The sequence below is a fragment of the Myotis nattereri genome (assembly GCF_964212035.1).
Source record: "Myotis nattereri genome assembly, chromosome: 13".
NCBI classification, from domain to species: Eukaryota; Metazoa; Chordata; class Mammalia; order Chiroptera; family Vespertilionidae; genus Myotis; species Myotis nattereri.
Window position 1 is genome coordinate 4637402 of NC_138088.1, and position 14742 is coordinate 4652143.

General features: G+C 46.6%; 1 protein-coding gene across 1 annotated transcript in view; it reads right to left on the bottom strand.

The window, feature by feature from the left end:
* Window positions 1-14742, bottom strand: part of FRMPD2 (FERM and PDZ domain containing 2) — a gene marked incomplete at both ends in the record, with an annotated part of 157706 nt that overhangs the window by 125409 nt on the left and 17555 nt on the right. The window contains 5 exon segments of the mRNA XM_081105184.1: window positions 11794-11906; window positions 11909-11918; window positions 14284-14399; window positions 14402-14426; window positions 14430-14468. Of these exon segments, the coding sequence (XP_080961310.1) occupies window positions 11794-11906; window positions 11909-11918; window positions 14284-14399; window positions 14402-14426; window positions 14430-14468 (303 nt within the window).

Below are 14742 nucleotides of genomic sequence, written 5' to 3' on the forward strand. Positions count from 1 at the left end.
GGTCTACGCTGCCTGCCCCAACAGCAGCCTAACCAAGTAGAAATTCATGGCTGTCGAGACTCTGCCCACAGTTACCAAGCCAGCATCCCCATGGAAAGGTCTTCCTCCAGTGGGAGAAGCTGTGTAAGAGACCTCAGCTGTGATGAGGCAGTTTTACCTACTAGTGACAGACCTGCGGTGAGAGGTCATTTAACCACAGGCATTGTGAAACACTCATTGTCTAAATTCTAATCTGAGATGGTGGCTTGAATCTAGAGACTGAAATCTGGCTTTCTCTGCACCAAAGTCAGCCTGGTCTTCTTCCTCCTTGTGTAGTTGTCAAGAGCCAATTTGCAGCGTGAGGACCAACCAGAGGCCAAGAATGAGGTGCCTGGTTGTCCATACACTGACACCCTCTAACACAGCAGTCCATTCCTGAACAACACAATTGATCCCCGCTCAGCTGCATTATGGTTCTTGATTTTAAAAAGGCTAGTTTTATTACTCCTTCCAGTCCTACCCCTGTGCAAAGTGTGGGGGGAAGAGCTAACACAGTGGGAAGAACTGTGACATGTCAGGAAGTCCAACAGACAGAGCTGGGCTGCTGTGTGGAAGTGCAGGGGCAGGCCCTGAGTCTGCTCCAACCACAGGATGAAAGGCACATGGCTGCGGGTCCAGCTTTGCCAGCTCCCATTCTCTCTGGTCCACAGGCAGCTGCAAGACCAGGAAAGCCCTCTGGTGATGGTGCGTTGCATTCATGTGCAAGAGTGAGAGTGTGGTTTTCAAAGGGTGAGGCACCTAGAGAATCCTGGCTGGCATGATGAGAATCATTTCTATACTAAGGGGAAGTCTTACACTTAGCCTGGACTTTGAGAGAGACACACATGAGCCTGGATTTGCAGGCAGCCTGTTAAGTTACAGTGTCATGCAACCAAAAAGCAGCGGTGGTCCCAGGTACTGGGAGGAAAGGGGATGCTAACCTTCCCCTATTACCTCCATCACTCCCCAAACCTGCCCCAAATAAACATCATAATATTATTGTTTGCTATGGCAATTCCTCTCTCTCTCTCTCTCTCTCTCTCTCTCTCTCTCTCTCTCTCTCGTTGAATAAAAGCATCTTGAAAAACCAAACCACTCTATTTGTCAGTCTCTAACATGCCAAGACTTAACCAAGTAAGCAGTATGCTTGCTGCACACATTCAGCTCTGAGAGCAGCTCTGTCTTCCTCCCATGTGACTGTCACACACTGTTGGCGACTGTAACTGGTACAAACACTATGAGAAACAGTATGGAGGATTCTCAAAAAACTAAAAATAAAGTGACTATATGGCCCAACAATTCCTCTTCTTGATATCTACCCCAAAATTTTTAAAACATTTATTCACAAAGATATATGCACCCCTATGTTCATGCAGCATTATTCATAGTGGCCATGACACAGAGACAACCAAAGTGTTCTTCAATAGACAATTGAATAAAGAATATGTGAGATATATGTGTCTCTCTCTCTCTCTCTCTCTCTCTCTCTCTCTCTATATATATATATATATATATATATATATATATATATATATATATATTAGAGGCCTGTTGCATGAATTCATGCACGTGAGGACCAACCAGAGGCCAAGAACGAGGTGCCTGGGTGTCCATACAGGGGCATGTTGGGATGGAGATATATATATATTGAGTGGCCAGATTATTATGACCACCCCATCAGTCTGTTGTTGGGCCACCTTTTGCCTTCAATACTGCGGTGATTCTTCTTGGCATCAACTCCAGGAGATGTTGAAAGGTGATGGCGGGAAACCTGACACCATGCCTGATGAATAGCACTGTCCAGTTCTGTGAGGTTTGATGGTTGTGGAACCAGCTGCCTGATGGCTCTTTTAATTCGTTCCACAAATGCTCAATTGGATTGAGATCTGGTGATTGTGGGGGCCACCTAAGCAAGGTAAAGTCTCCCTCATGTTCTTGAAACCACTCCTGCACAATACGAGCACCGTGGCATGGCGCATTGTCTTGTTGGAAAAAGCCATCTCCATTGGGATACACCATCAACATTATAGGATGAACTTGATCAGCAACAATGGTATGTTGGGCTATTCAGACATTGTTCCACACGAATTAAAGGGCCCAAATCATGCCAGAAAAACATGCCCCAAACCATAACACTGCCCCCACCAGCTTGAAGGGTTGTACTCATGCATGTGGGATGCATGCTTTCATGCTGTTTCCACCAAATTCTCACTCTGCCATCTGCATGATGCAACAGGAAACGTGATTCATTGGACCACATGACTTTTTCCAATGCTTGATTGTCCAATCCTTGTGTTCCTGTACGTTTTATCTTGGTAACTGCAGACAGCAAAGGTGTTCGAACAGGCCTTCGGGTGCTTTGCTAGTACTCGCTCCATGGCTCCGAGCGCCAACAATCACCCCACGTTCAAAAGCTATTAAATTGTGTTGTTTACCCATACCTTCAGAAAAAAATCACTTCTACTGTCGTGGTAAACAACCTGCTTCCCTATTTATAATGGTCTGGCCCTCTAGCAACTTCAGTGCAAAATTATAGCTAATTTGCCTATAAATGTCAGGTGGTCATAATAATCTGGCCACTCATCTACACTAATAAAAGAGAAACATTCAAGTTGGTCGTCACTCTGCTACACCCACCAACCAATCAGGATGAGTATGCAAATTAACCCAACAAAGCTGGTGACGCCATAGCGGCCAGGCAGTGCTTGGTGATCCTGGGGGCCAGATCAGAGACGCAAACACACAGGGAGGCCATCACCCAGCAGCCACAAGGCCCACCACCCTGGCACTGGGGCTTCTGGGGGCCTGATCAGAGGTACAAATATGCAGGGAGGCCGGCACCCAGCAGCCCCAAGGCCCACCACCCTGGCACTGGGGCTGCTGGGGGCCTGATCAGAGACACAAACATGCAGGGAGCCCGGCACCCAGCAAGCCCAAGCCCCGCCACTGTGGTGCTTGGGGCTGCTGGGAAGATCAGAGACACAAACCCGCAGGACTGGCACCCAGCAGCCCCAGCACCCAGCAGACCCAAGGCCAGCTACTGCAGTGCTGTTGCTGCTGGGGGCTGGATCAGAGACACAAACCCACAGGGGGGCCTTGCACCCAGCAGCACCAAGCCCCACCACCTCAGTGCTGGGGCTACTGGGGGAAGGATCAGAGACACAAAAACGCAGGGAGACCAGGACCCAGCAGCCCCAAGCCCCGCCATCATGGTGCTGGGGCTGCTGGGGGCCAGATTGGAGACACAAAACCACAGGGGCCATGGCAGAGGTGGTTAGAGGTGACCAGGCAGGCAGGGGAGAGCAGTTAGGGGGATCAGGCTGGCAGGCAGGTGAGCAGTTAGGAGCCAAAGGTCCTGAGGGGTCCCAGATCGGAGAGGGTGCAGGCCCAGCTGAGGGGACCCCCTTCCCATGCACAAATTTCGTGCACCAAGCCTCTAGTTACATATATAATACTCAGCCATAAGCAAAGATGAAATACTGCCATTTGCAACAACATGGATAATATTGTTGAGAATATCATGATAAGTGAAATAAGTCAGACAGAAAAAGTCAAGAACCATATGATTTTACTCACATGAGAGATATAAAACTGAAAGCAACAAATGAACAAACAAAACAAACAACAACTCATAGACAGACAATAGTATGGTGGTTACCAGGGGGAAAGGGATTGGGGAGAAGTAGTAATGGGTAAAGGGGTCAAATATGTGGTGATGAAAGATGTGACTTTGGGTGGGAAACACACAATGCAATATACAGATAATGTATCATAGAAATGTACACTTGAGGCCTACATGCTCCTGTTAATCAATATCACCCTAATAAATTTAATTAAAAAAATTTTAAATGGTTAAGATGGTACGTTTTATGTTACATGTGTTTCACTGCAGTTAAAGTAAATTTTTAAATGTAAACCTTAAAAAAGCCATTTACCGAAAGCCTCCACAGGGTGCCAGAGTGAGGGAACAGGCCTGTTGTGCTGTCTGGAGGTTCACTTTTAACCAACAAATAGATAGATGCTTATGGATGTTGGGGTGCAGGAGGTAGGGGTGCTGCTCTAAAGGGAGCCAGTGATGTCAAGCAGCCACCCCTTTGCCAGAGCTTCACAGCAAAGGGGATGAGAAGCAGGTGGCCAGCTCCTTGGTGGAGAAGGGCAGGGTGGAGGTTGTATATCAGATTGGCACCCCCTGGTATCCTTAGTCTAAGGCAGGGGTGGGGAACCTTTTTTCTGCCGAGGGTCATTTGGATATTTACAACATCGTTTTTGTGGGCCATACAAAATTATCACCTTAAAAATTAACCTGCTCTATTTCGTCAAACATTTAATTAACTCATCCCTAACCTTGGCAGGGCCAGACCAAATGACTTCATGGGCCTTAATGGCCTCCAGACTGATGTTCCCCCATTCTCCTCCCTGCCCCCCATTCTATGGGTTGCTGAGTAAACAGCTGCTCAGGAATGGCCATGGGTATGAAGCCCACCTCTTCCATGTACAGGCCTGCATGCAGTCCCACCCGTCCTGTCCTGGCTCTGGACCACTCCATCTCATGCTCTGGGCTCCAGACCAACAGCAAGAACTGCACCTGCCCACACAGACCCTGTTTGTCACTTCTGAGAGCACCATGGGGCAGGAACTATGTTCCTGAGGGCTGATGATTCCTCAGCATCTAGCCCAGGACAGGCACACAGCAGACTCTCAACTAATTTTTCTAGCAAGGCTACTTGAACCTTAGCTCATGGCATTCCTGCACATCTTCCCTCCCTCTCATCCTACTGATGTCATGTCCCCAGTCCTCCCTGAATCTCCTTGCTTGGAAATAACCTCACCCTTAAGGGAGCCATGACACTGTTGTATCTGTGTCTGCCTTAGACCTTAACCGCATCCTATCCCCCTTTAGAGGGACTGTGTTCCTACCTTCTCCCCTAGAGACAGGAGAAGGGCACCGATATTAGGACACTCACTGCTAAGCCAGCCCATGTTCATTCTTTTGGAACACCATTTAATTCCCACAGTCACCCAGAGGGGTTATCGTCGCTGGAGAAATGAGGAAACTGAGGCACGGTGTGTTAAATAACTTGATCAAGATTATGGAGCTGTAGACAGCTGAGCAGGTATTGGTAATGGACTTCAAAACGCTGGGCTCCCGCCAGAATTCTGTCCGAAGGGGATCCATGGCCGAGCCATCTATATACCAGCCACCGCACAAATGCTGAGTGTCCCGCCCATGTCACAGAGATCAACGGGGCCAGAGGATGTCAGCCCTTGACCCACTGGACTTCGACCATAGTGACGGTGGGCAGTTCCACTGAGTTCAGGCTTAGCTCGTGCTGACAACATCCTGTGTCAAATTTGGTCCTCCTGTCCTAGAATTCCTTGTACATCTTGGGTACCCCCCACCTCCACTGCTCCCACCTTGCCCCAAAGTAAAGGAGAGCTAATACCTCCCAGACCACCTTTGCCCACAGGGCGTGGGAGCAGTGTCCACCCTCTGTCCTTTAGGTGAACAATTCTGGAGGCCTCTGTGAACTCTAATTGAAATGAAGCCTGATGCCCACAACCACTACTTTGATGATGCTGAGTCCCCACCCGTTTTTGACCTTCCCTCTTTCCCCACCTCACTCTCTGTGCTCACTCCTACTTCCTGGAATCATCTGCACAAAAACCACAGGCACCAGCTCTGTCTCAGGCTGTGCTCTGGGGGCCCTCCAGATGGCCAAGGGCCCCAGAGTCCCCTTTTCATGTGAGGTTGTAGTGAGTTAGCAAGGGTTGTGAAAACCTGTCATTTGTAAACTAGAATTAGAGTAGTACCAGAGTTTACGAGGATATTAATCCAGCTTTCTATTGAGAAGACTGGCTGCCATGCCCTGCTCAAAGACCCTACTGCGCATGCCCATTGGCAGGTCATTAGAAGCCCCACCATCCTCGGGAAGGATACTGTGCAATCAATACTTCCTGAAGATGACCTTGAGCCAGTCGCAGCTTCCTCAGACTCTTAAACTATGAAGTGCTATAAAGTACTATTACTTTGAATAACAGATTAAAAATGGCCACAAATTTTTTGACGCTCCTACATCAAGAGGCCAGTGTGTTCCTGCAACCCTTAAATCTGCATTGCTCTGCAACTACTTGACCAAAAGAGAATGGCAGAGGGGTGCTGTGCCAGCTCCACCCCTGGCCTTGAAGAAGACTGGTAGCCTCACAGTGGTCCGTGGAGCCCTGATCTGCCATGTGGGAGCCTGACTACTGTGCCGGAGGCCCTACGTGGAGAAGGCCTGAGACTGCGGGGAGGGAGAGGGGTGAGGGGAGCTCACTGTCCCAGCCTGCCCACCACGGGGCGGGCACATGAGCACAGCTGTGCTGAAGACTCCAGACAGCCCTGCCAACTCCAGTCAGGAGACTCCAGTCACCACCACATGAAGCGGAAGGCTCAGCCAGCCTGGATATGCTTGGTTTTCTAACCCAGGAAATGATGAGACAGGGCAGCAAACCGGGGCTTGTTTTCAGCCACTGGGCCTTGGAGTGGCGTGGGGACCAGCGACAGTCGCATGGACAGTTTTACTTCACTACTGATTTAGTTTGCAGTACATGGTGATTCATATTTGCATCAACAGAATGTAAGACAATAATTTTTAAGAATTACTTTAAGAGTCAAAGTTCAAATGCAACATCCATACCCTCTTGCTGAAGCAGGCGTGTAACTCATCCAAAAGCACAGCTCCTTCAGCGACCTGTGCCGGTCATGTGCTGCCTGTGAATCTGCGCTATTTATATAGTTTGCCAAGTAGGTGTAATCCAATTTCTAGGCTATTTTTGAATTTATGAATCATGGTGTTATAATGACAAGTTGTGTTTATAAGCTCATTATTTTTACTTGCAAATTAAATTACAAGTAATCTATTAAGAGAGAAAGTGCCTAGAGCAGAGGTTAGGAGTAACAGCAACGGGGCTGCTGTGTGGGTTCAAATCCCAGACTCTGCTTCTTCCCCACATAGTCAGTAGAACAATGGAAACTACCGTGGAGGGTTGTGAGGGTCATTGATGTATACAAGTGCTTAGAACAGCTCATGATAAGACCCAATTGGCTCATTACAATTTATTTATTTTGTCCTCTTCAATTTTGTATTGTCACCTAGTTCTTTCTCTACCAAAAGATAGAGCAACATGCTGGGGAGACAGTATGTCTGCCCTGTAGTGTTGAGCACACCCATTCCCCATCTCAGCCTTCAGGGAACTTTGATAGTTACCCAGTGAATGCATTCTTCCCTTGGACATCTGACATCCTTTAAACAATGTCTTTAGGCACAGGTGGCTCTGAAGCACTGAGTGCATGCTGGTTTGGGCCCAGGGAACAGGGGTGTCCAGCCCATCTGCCTCCGATTTCTGGTGGCCCCCGTCTCCTCGCCAGTGTCCTCGGTGAAGCTGTCCAGCGACGTGCCCACCAGGCCTCCTGCAGGGTCCTCCTGCCTGGATGCAACCAGCGTACTTTCTGAATCCAAGTGACAGGCTCAGGCTGGGCCAGTGGGCAAGACTCAAATTGGCCACTTGCTCACACCCACCATAGTCTGAAATTTGTCAGAAAAAGATAAAAAGACATAAACACAAGAATGGCGCTGGCCCCATCGCTCTGTGGCAGCAGCACCTCCCAGGCCCCACGTGCTGTTCTGTTTTCTTTTCCTGCTGGTTTTCCTCCTGTGACCTTGGGGAGTTCTTGCTATTGGCCCAGAGATGCCAAGTCTCCCTAATGAGAGAAGCCTGGGAGACACGGGAAGGATGAGAAGAGACGCTCCCCCTCCCGCTGTGGCCAACAGGACTCTGACCCAAGGTCTGATGTGTGGGAACCGGCAGCACCCGGAGCCATGTCACCGGGCCAGCAGAGCCCTGTGTAAACGCCACTGCCACCATCCGTTCTGCTTGCTGCCTCCACAGAGCTGTCCTCACAAACACTGCTGTAACCAATGGGTGCCAAATTAGGCTCTGCCCTGTGCAATATAGTCTTCACTCTACACAGCTTAGTTCCCTGGTAACACAATAATCTCTAAATTAAAGTCAGATTTTGTAAAATATATAAGCATATCTGATGTGTTGAGCCCCCAGCTTTGCCACCCCTTCTGCCCTCATGGAATAAATGAAGTCCTAACCTGAGACAGTGAAGGAGACGCTCACCACTTCACTGCTCATGTTGTTCAGAAGATGATAGATAGATAGATAGATAGATAGATGATAGATAGATAGATAGATAGATAGATAGATGATAGATAGATAGATAGATAGATGATAGATAGATAGATAGATAGATAGATAGATAGATAGATAGAACCTGTAAGTTCACTAGCCTTTATACAAAGCCCAGTTGTATTTTGAAAAAAGGAAGAGAAGGACTGTATTGCGGCCACCTGCTCCCTGCTTAGGCCCAGAAGGAAAGAGCCACCACTGGGGTCCTTGGCCCCCATTCCTCAGGAAGACCCCGCCTTCCCCAGTGGCCTCTGGCTCATTGCCAGCCCTCTGCCTCCGGAAGCAGGCAGCCTTTAGAAAATGCTGTTCGGAAACTGTCTGTGCCTATGAGGCACTGGTATCATGACTCACATGGCGTGACCCAGAACGAACCCAGGAAGAGAAGTGACTCAGGTGTGACCTGCAGCTCTTGCACAAACTGCGTAGCATCTCACTCCAGAGCTGGGACCTGTTCAGATACATAGCACAACGGTAACCTCAACAGAACTGCTCACCTGTGCTGATGTGCCAGGCACAGTGCAAGCACGGTGTCTGCATTGTACCATTTAACCCTCACAATGACCCTGTGGAGTAGATATATTAGACCCATTTTATAGATGAGGAAGCATGAGGTCAGACAGAGTTCATAATTTCCTCCAGCTCAGGGCTGGTGGGTGGCAGAGCTAACTCTCACTCAAGTCGGCTGACCCCCACCAGGAAATGGATATGCGAAATATGCAGAGACAGAACAGTGCACAGCCCAGCCTCCGACAGGCCCAAGGGGACTGTGAGCTTAGCTAAGCCTGATGGATACTCACGCCCACAGGGAGACACTAGGGAGAGATGGTGGTGGCGGGGTCTCAGCTAGAGAGGTTTAGTGGGTTTGAAGGAAGCCTTTGCATAGAGGTTGAGGCTACAGAAAGAAGGGGCTGTCCCCTAGGGGCAGGGTCTCATGGAAGGTAGCTGGGAGAGCCCCAGTGGGCTCCAGGCAGGGTTGTCCCCAGCAACAAGCCCGATAGCTCAGGGCTCTGGGGAGGACAGAGGCCACAGAGAGTCAGGGAATTGGAGCCCAGATGTCACACAGTTAGCAACAGCCGCTCAGCACCGAACGGGGCCGGTGGGTCTGGTGGGGAGCATATTACCATTACTAGGCCATAGCTTAGGAGTTTGATTGTCTAGACAAACAGTGGAGGAAGAATTGATTGGTAGGTGAAAGATCCAAGAGTTGATAACTTCAGGAATGGGAGGAAGTGATGCCAAAATGTTCCAAAGCACCAACCGGCTGCCAAGGAGAGGGGTGGTTTCTGCCCACTGGCCATCGGTGATCACAGCATGAGTGTGGCACCAGGAAAGCAGCTGACAAATGTGCCAACTGGCTGCATGGCAAGTGCTGGGATCCAGGCTGGTGACAGTGTTTCAAGGGCACAGGAGTCACCAGGGCCAAGGGCCATGAAAAAAATGAAAAGGGAACCAGGGCCAGATCCTGGGCAGCCCTCGGAAGAGCCGCAGCATTTTACAGCCACCAGCTGTGAGAGCGAGAGCCCAAGGCCCCGCTCTGCAGTGCTGACAGATGACAGAGCCTTCATGATGTACTCCTGAAATTATGCACTAGTGTAATCATGGTGACATTTCTCTCTCCCCAGGGAACCAAGTGTAACTAACTATAAAGTAATATGCTCATTGAGACAATTCACCTAAGAACAACTAAGAAACATTTGGGAAATATTCAACTTTTAAAGAATCAAAGAAATGCCAAATAAATTATCAGTGAGAAACCATTTTACCTATCAATGGACAAAGGTAAACATGATAAAATCCATTCTGCAAGGATGCAGTGCAACAGGCAGGGTGACACTGGGCATGGGAACCCAGGAAACAGCGAGGGCCTTAAAAATGCCCAGCCTTTGTACCCAACAACTACACTTCCAAGACCTCGCTTAAAGGTACTGCAAGGTACAGAAGAAATTGTCTTTCAGTGATGTTTATTGCAATATTACTTAGAATATTGAAGAATGAAAAGCAACTTAAAATCAAAATAAGGAAGTGATTAAAGGATTACATTTCCATACTCAGAAGTCATCTAGTCATTCAAAAAACCCTGCATGACCACCTCCCACTTGCATAGCTCTGATCCATGCTGGAGCTGTGCAGGCAGTGGGCCACTGTCCCTGCCCTGCAGACTGGAGGCAGACAGGTCCACAAATATAAGGGGCAGAAAAAACAGGTGAAAAGATGGAGTCTGCACAAAAGAGGGAGTGGGCAACACCTGTAAGGGAGAACAGGCCAGTCAATCAGAACTTTAGAAAAGGCTGTCCTTGAACTCATTGTTGGAGAACTGGGCTTACCATGGTGACCTGAGTCTGGGAGAGGGCAAGAACAGCTCTGCAGGCAGAGGCCATGCGAGCACACAGGCCTCAGCCCCGAGCCATCCTTGTGTGCTCAGCAGTCTGCAAGCAGCAAGCAGAGCAGCTAGAAAGCGGAGTGAAGGAGTCACAGCGAGGGCTGTGTCAGGGCTGGGCCAATGCCAAGTCTGGCATGCCAGCCTAAGAAGTCTGGGCTTGTCAAAACAGCTAGCAGAGAGCCGCTGACAAATGTTCAGTGTGGAGGAACATGATCGATCGGTCCTTTTGTCACTTGGAAGGCTGAGAGCAAGACGTCTTTGGAGGGCATGACTCCCAGCACTTGGTGGCAGATGGGTGGGCAGAGAGGGTGCAGATTTAGACCCTCCCAGTTTCTTACAAGGTGGATGAGTGGTCTCAGTTGAACAAGACAAAGATCCTGGTGGGGAAATGTGTGTGGGAGGATGAGGGCAAGTGTGGACATGCTGCGTTCGAGGACTCTATGGGGCCATCAGATGAAGATGCAATCATTGAAAATGGTGTCTGTAGAGAGAGTTTCTAATATAAAGAAATTTTTTAAAAGACAAAGAAAAATTGTTTAAGTTTTTCTAAAGAATACATACAAATGTCCAATAGGTACATGAAAACATGCTCAACTTTACTAATCATCAGGGAAATGCAAATCAAAACCACAATGAGATACCATCTCACACCTGTTAGAATGGTTATCATCAAAAAGGCAGAAAATAATAAGAACCTGTGAGAATATGGACAAAAGGGAGCTTTGTGCACTGTTGGTGGGAATGTAAATTGGTAGAGTCACCATGGAAAAGAGCATAAAGATTCCTCAAAAAATTATAAATAGAACTACCATATGATTCAGCAATTTTACTTCTGGGTATATACTTGAAGGAAGTGAAAACAGGCTATTGAAGAGAAATCTACACTCACATGTTCACTGTAGCCTTACTCACAATAGCCAAGATATAGAAACAAACTAAGTGTCCATCAACAGATGAATGGAAAAAGGAAAATGTGGTTATATATATATATATACAATGAAATATTGTTCAGAAGTTAAGAAAGAATGTACTGCCTTTGGGGACAACATATTGTTCCTTTCATAACCACAGAAGAAATGATGATTAGAGATCAACAGCAAATGTGATATCCGGCACTCAAAGCCAAGGCTCTCCAGGTTGAGAGCATGGTGCCTACTCACCAGTTGCAACTCTGAGAGCGTCCATATGAGCATGAAAGCCATGCTGGGCAGGGCAGAGGCCCAGCCAATGTTTACAGGCCTTGGCCGAATCCCAGTGATGCTACTTGTGATGGGAACTTCTTTCGCTGAAGGAAGCAAACACCGACATTAATATAGTGACCATCCATACCCATTAAAGCATGACTGCCCAGAGAGTAATCAAATGCTGGGCCTCAGTTCAATATCAAGGTTCTAGGCATAAGAAATGTGTGGCACATGTCATCTGACTACGGCTCAATGTTTTCTTTCTGATTAAGAAAAATCCCTCCTTTGATTTTTCCATCATTCATGAATCAAATGTTTGTTGATCAGGTGACCTGCCAAGGTGTGCTAGGTGAAAAGAATATTAAGTGAGTCAGGTGCACATAACTGGCCCTGAGCAAGGACTGATCCTCAGTGCACATTTTGAAGGCCATTGAATATACATCGTGTTCATTGTACAAACTCCCAGAAGTTGCAAACAAAATCTCAGCTAGTAGGGTGATAGAAAAGATAAAAGCACTGTATATGTCCTCATAATTCTTATAATATATGCCATGCTCTGTTCTAAGTGCTTTCTGGGTATTCATTCACTTCCTCCTTAAGGCTCCCGATGAGGGACAGCCTAACATTGTCCTTATTCTACGGGTGAGGGAACAGACCAGCAGCTCTTAGAATGCAGCAGGAATTCAGGCCCCATCACCATGAAACATTTCCCACATGTATACCTCCAAGGCCCACATACAAAGTGACAACCTTGGCACAGCTCACCAGGATGTACTGCAGAGGATTATCTGTACGGGGTTATCTATGTGGAGCTTCATGGAAAAAATCCATAACTTTTTGCAACTTGTAATTCTAAGAAGGATAATAAAATACAAAGTAATAGAGATGACATTAAATATAAATTTATATGTAGCTTCCAAATGAAATCTATATTCTAGATATTTCCATAAGAACCTTGAGTTGCTCCTATAAAGATAAGCTTATAATTGTAAGGTTTATGCTTCCAAGGGCTCCCTGAAACTCCCAATCCTCTTTTTTGTTGATCCTTTTATTCATGAGTCACCATTTCTAAGGAATCCCATTCACACAAATCAGATATTAGCAAAGGCAGATCACTGGTCATCACATTTTCTCTGAGGAACTCCGCTTTGCCATTAACCTAATTTTAGATAATTAAGCAATCTCTTAATATCTTTCCTTTTATTGATAGGCATAATGTTGAACCTCACTAATGTGAATGGATTGTGAATCCAATTGAACTATATTATGTCTGCTATTTTTTAAATAATGTATTTTCTCAAATATTTACAGGTGCTGTCCTGCTAGCCTTGAGAATTCTTCTTTAATATTCAAATTGTAATAATGCCTAAACTCCAGCAGTGGATCATTTTATCCTCACTTTCCAAGCTGGAATATTTGCCTGCAACTCATCTGCTTTCAGTACATATTTATATGCTTCCCTACAGTCCTGACAATTTTACATTCAGTTCACTCAGGTGTTAAAAAATTGTTAGATGTTATTTTTTTAATCTAAGAGCTATTCTTTAACAAATCTGAAAAGAGAGAAAGAATCATTTTCTCACACACACACACACACACACACACACACACACACACACCTCGGTCTTTCTTTCATAAACTCTCAGCAAAACTCTCCTTTTGGACATCAATGCTCTGGGCAGCGATTTTTACCCAGTGTGTTGCAAGAATTTTTAAAATATGCAAAATATGACTATTTAGTCAGCACACTGACCTCTTTTTCCTCAGATTTTCAAATAAAAAAATGACAACAGCCATTACAACAATAGCCATTCAGTGTGGATGAATCAAAATTGTACCTATTTTTTGGTGTGCTGCAGAGTTTTAGTCATTAATTTATGTGTGCCATGAGATGAAAAAGGTTGGAAATCGCTGCTCTAACGTATTAAACACCACAGAGAATGGGATTCGGATGCCATTTCTTGGCATAAAGCTGACAACAGTCTTGACTGTGTGTTTTGAATTCTTTTCCATCTGATAACATCATTTAATGAGAAATCACACCTACAAGCAAACTTTCCCATGGACTAGCTGCTCCACAAACACGAGGATGTGTAGCCTGCCCTCGGGATTTTCAGCAGAAACCTGAGAATTTATTTACACCCCGTGGTCACAGTACAAACATATCGGTGCTTCCGTGACAGCATATTTGTTTCCAAGCACTGGTTTATCATTTCAAGTACTTCTTCCCCATAGTTGTTGGGAGGGACGGAGGGAGGGAGGAAGAAAGGAAGAAAGAAAGGACCTCCTGATCACTCTCAGATCCCCTGGTACACTCCTTCCCACTGTGCCACAGTGCATCTGAACACAGGGCAGCTGGCATCTGCACACATGGGCAAGAGATCATGTGACCCATTGCTCCTTTAAAGAGGCAACAGATCAAAGGAAAATGAAGCATTGGCCATTTATCAGCTGAGCTGCACTCACATAAGTTGAAATCTTCCCAATTTCTCTCCACTGAAATCGTAAAGTTGCAATTCTGCTACTGTTTTTCACTTCATATATTATGAGACCCTTGGCCCAGATCCCCAAGGCCATCTCCCCTCCGAGCTTGTCTTCTCTGGGAGAACTCAGTGAACCAGTACACCGTATTCTGGAAGCTGCCGAGTGACCTGGAGCAAGAAAAAGGCCAGTTTAGAAGAGACAGGCACACAGGTCTAAACAAAGGGCTTCAAGCCATTCCGTGAAAACACCTTAATAGATGTTTCAAAAAGAGAGAAGGGAGGAAAGAAGAGGCTCGCCAAACAAGTTTAGGAAACACTGAGCTAAACAGATCTTCTTGCTTAACTATTTCTCTCCACCTCCGATATGATAGCAGTTTTCTTTTTTTCTTTTTTACCCAAGGGTTCCTTTTTTAAAACAACACCTGGAATACAGTTGCTATGA